Genomic DNA, 2,220 nt, shown 5'->3' with positions numbered 1-2,220 from the left:
GACACCCAGGGTGGCGGCCTCTACTGGGCGGAAACAAGCGGCGTGAAATCAGCCGTGGACGGCCCGGATGGCAAGCAGCAGGGCACAACCGGGCGGGGACAAGGTGCGTGTGCTATTTCGTCCGCGTAACTGGGTCCTGATAGTCGCTACGGCGTGTTCAAGTTTTTCACGGTGCGTTACCCATGTCTTGCTCATCACGCAGAGCCAATCGCTCATTTCACTAATAGGTCTACTGCCCCCACCGACGGCGCTCCGCCTTCCGCAGACACCACCGGCCCGTTCGCCGGCGCTGCAATCGATTCCCATTCCACTCCTCTCCACCTGCCCCCATGTCCTCTCCAGTCCCCGTCTTCGACGCAAAAAGCGATGCCCTTCCGCCGGTTGGGCCCCAGCGGTCTGCGCGTGCCGCTCTTCTCTCTCGGCGGCTGTCCGTCTTTGCGCATTCCCCATTGGCTTTAGCTGAGCTCTCGACAGGGCTCACCCCTCGGAGGCTCCGTCGTCGGGCGAGAGCGTCAAGGACATCATGCAGGCCGCCTTCGAGAATGGGATCAACATGTTCGACACCGCGGAGGACTACCAGAAAGGTGCGGCTGAGCGCGAAATGTGCGTTCCCTGAGATTCCCTTCTGACCACGCTTTCTCTGACTCCAGCAAAATCAGGGGACACGCTATCAAAGAACTTGGCTGGCGCCGCACGGACCTCGTCATCTCAACCAAGATATTCTGGAGCCACGAGCCAGGCACGGGCCCGAACGACACGGGGCTGTCGCACAAACAGTGCGCCACCTTCCTTTCCTTCCTTACAACTCTGACTGGCAACAGCGTTATCGAGGGCACGAAGGCTTGTTTGCGACGGCTCCAGATGGACTATGTCGACGTCATCTTCGGCGCATCGTTGCGATACCACCGGTGGGTTTCTTACATTCGCCATAAGGAGGTCAACTGACGCAGGCTAGTTCCGATGGAGGAGATCGTCCGGCATTTAACTATGTTATCGACCAGGGCTGGGTGAGTGGTGGATTTTGTCTATCCATATCCACTAAGATTCACACGCAGGCTTTCTACTGGGGCACCTCCGAGTGGAGCGCGCACCAGATCGAGGAGGCGCATCGTGAGCGTGTACCTCTCCCGAGACCTCCCGTCGCTTACCCGCAGCACAGATGTTGCCACGCGCTTAAACCTCATCGCGCCGATCGCGGAGCAGTGCAAGCACAAGTCTGCGCCATCTTCTTTCTTCCTTCGAAATAATGCTGAGGAGACGATAGCATGTTCCACCGCGAACGTCCGGAGAAGGAATACGCGTGCGTGGGCAACCATCAAACTTCAGCAGTAGCTAATGCTGACTTTGTAGCCCTTTGTACGCCAAGTACGGCCTGGGCACAACCGCATTCTCTGCACTGCAGGGCGGACTGCTGACGGGGAAGGTATATCCTCCTCAACCCTCTAACACGTAAACTAACTTTGCTAGTACAACGACGGCATCCCAGACGGCACGCGCTTCGCCACCGTGCCCATGTTCCGGGGGCGACGGAGGGTCCCCAGGGCGAAGAGCTGCTTTGGAAAGTGCGTCTCCTCAGCCAAATTGCTGCGGGTGCGTCGTTTCTCCCCGACTTGCTGAACTCTGGGCGGAACCGCGCTGGCGCGCGGGTGGGTTGCGGCGCACCGCCACACTTCCACAGTCATCCTCGGCGTGTCCTCCGTCGCACAGCTCGAGGCGAACCTCGGCGCGCTTGAGGTCCTGCCCAAGCTGGATGCTGCGGTGTTGGCGCGGATCGAGGCTGTGTTGGGTAACCGCCCGCAGGAGCCGGTGCGTATTTCTCTATCCAATGATGAGGTGGATAATGCACTAATGATGTTGGTGTAGGAGACGTATGGTCGCCCGCCGCTGGATCAGGGCATCCTTTGACTCGGTGCAATATCACCCCTATCTTTCCTTTGACCACAAGATCAGCTCAAGTAAGGAAGAATACAAATGCCACTCATTCTCTCGTTTATCAATATTGAATATCTTTTGTGATCTGGTGTGCTCAATTCGTATGTGTCTATATCATGATTATGCGTCCTTTGTCCACTGGAGGTTGAGATGGAAGGGTGGTGCAAGTATCGAAATCCAGCTCAGATTGGGGCAACGGCGAAGCAGCTGCCTCCGTAGCACTTGTCCTGTCTGCATCACCAAGGTGTCGGACGAGGAACCGCTCCGGGGCCACGGCGAGAGAACATA

The 2,220-nt window shown here is 57.7% G+C and overlaps 1 protein-coding gene across 1 annotated transcript; it reads left to right on the top strand.

Moving 5' to 3' along the window:
* Window positions 1-329: 329 nt before the first annotated feature.
* On the top strand, window positions 330-1,905 carry MIND_01431200 (Aldo-ket-red domain-containing protein; the record flags this gene model as incomplete). Its single annotated transcript, XM_037370692.1, has 12 exons — window positions 330-427; window positions 475-603; window positions 660-776; window positions 822-908; window positions 956-1,007; window positions 1,056-1,110; window positions 1,160-1,214; window positions 1,265-1,300; window positions 1,351-1,449; window positions 1,487-1,646; window positions 1,708-1,806; window positions 1,864-1,905. 12 exons carry the CDS (start codon window positions 330-332, stop codon window positions 1,903-1,905), a joined length of 1,029 nt encoding a protein of 342 aa, XP_037212898.1.
* Window positions 1,906-2,220: the final 315 nt, after the last annotated feature.

The sequence above is a fragment of the Mycena indigotica genome (assembly GCF_014461135.1).
Source record: "Mycena indigotica strain 171206Taipei chromosome Unknown Mind.scaff0022, whole genome shotgun sequence".
Lineage (NCBI taxonomy): Eukaryota > Fungi > Basidiomycota > Agaricomycetes > Agaricales > Mycenaceae > Mycena > Mycena indigotica.
The sequence above is the reverse complement of the archived record's forward strand: the minus strand, read 5'-3'. Positions and strand labels throughout refer to the sequence as shown.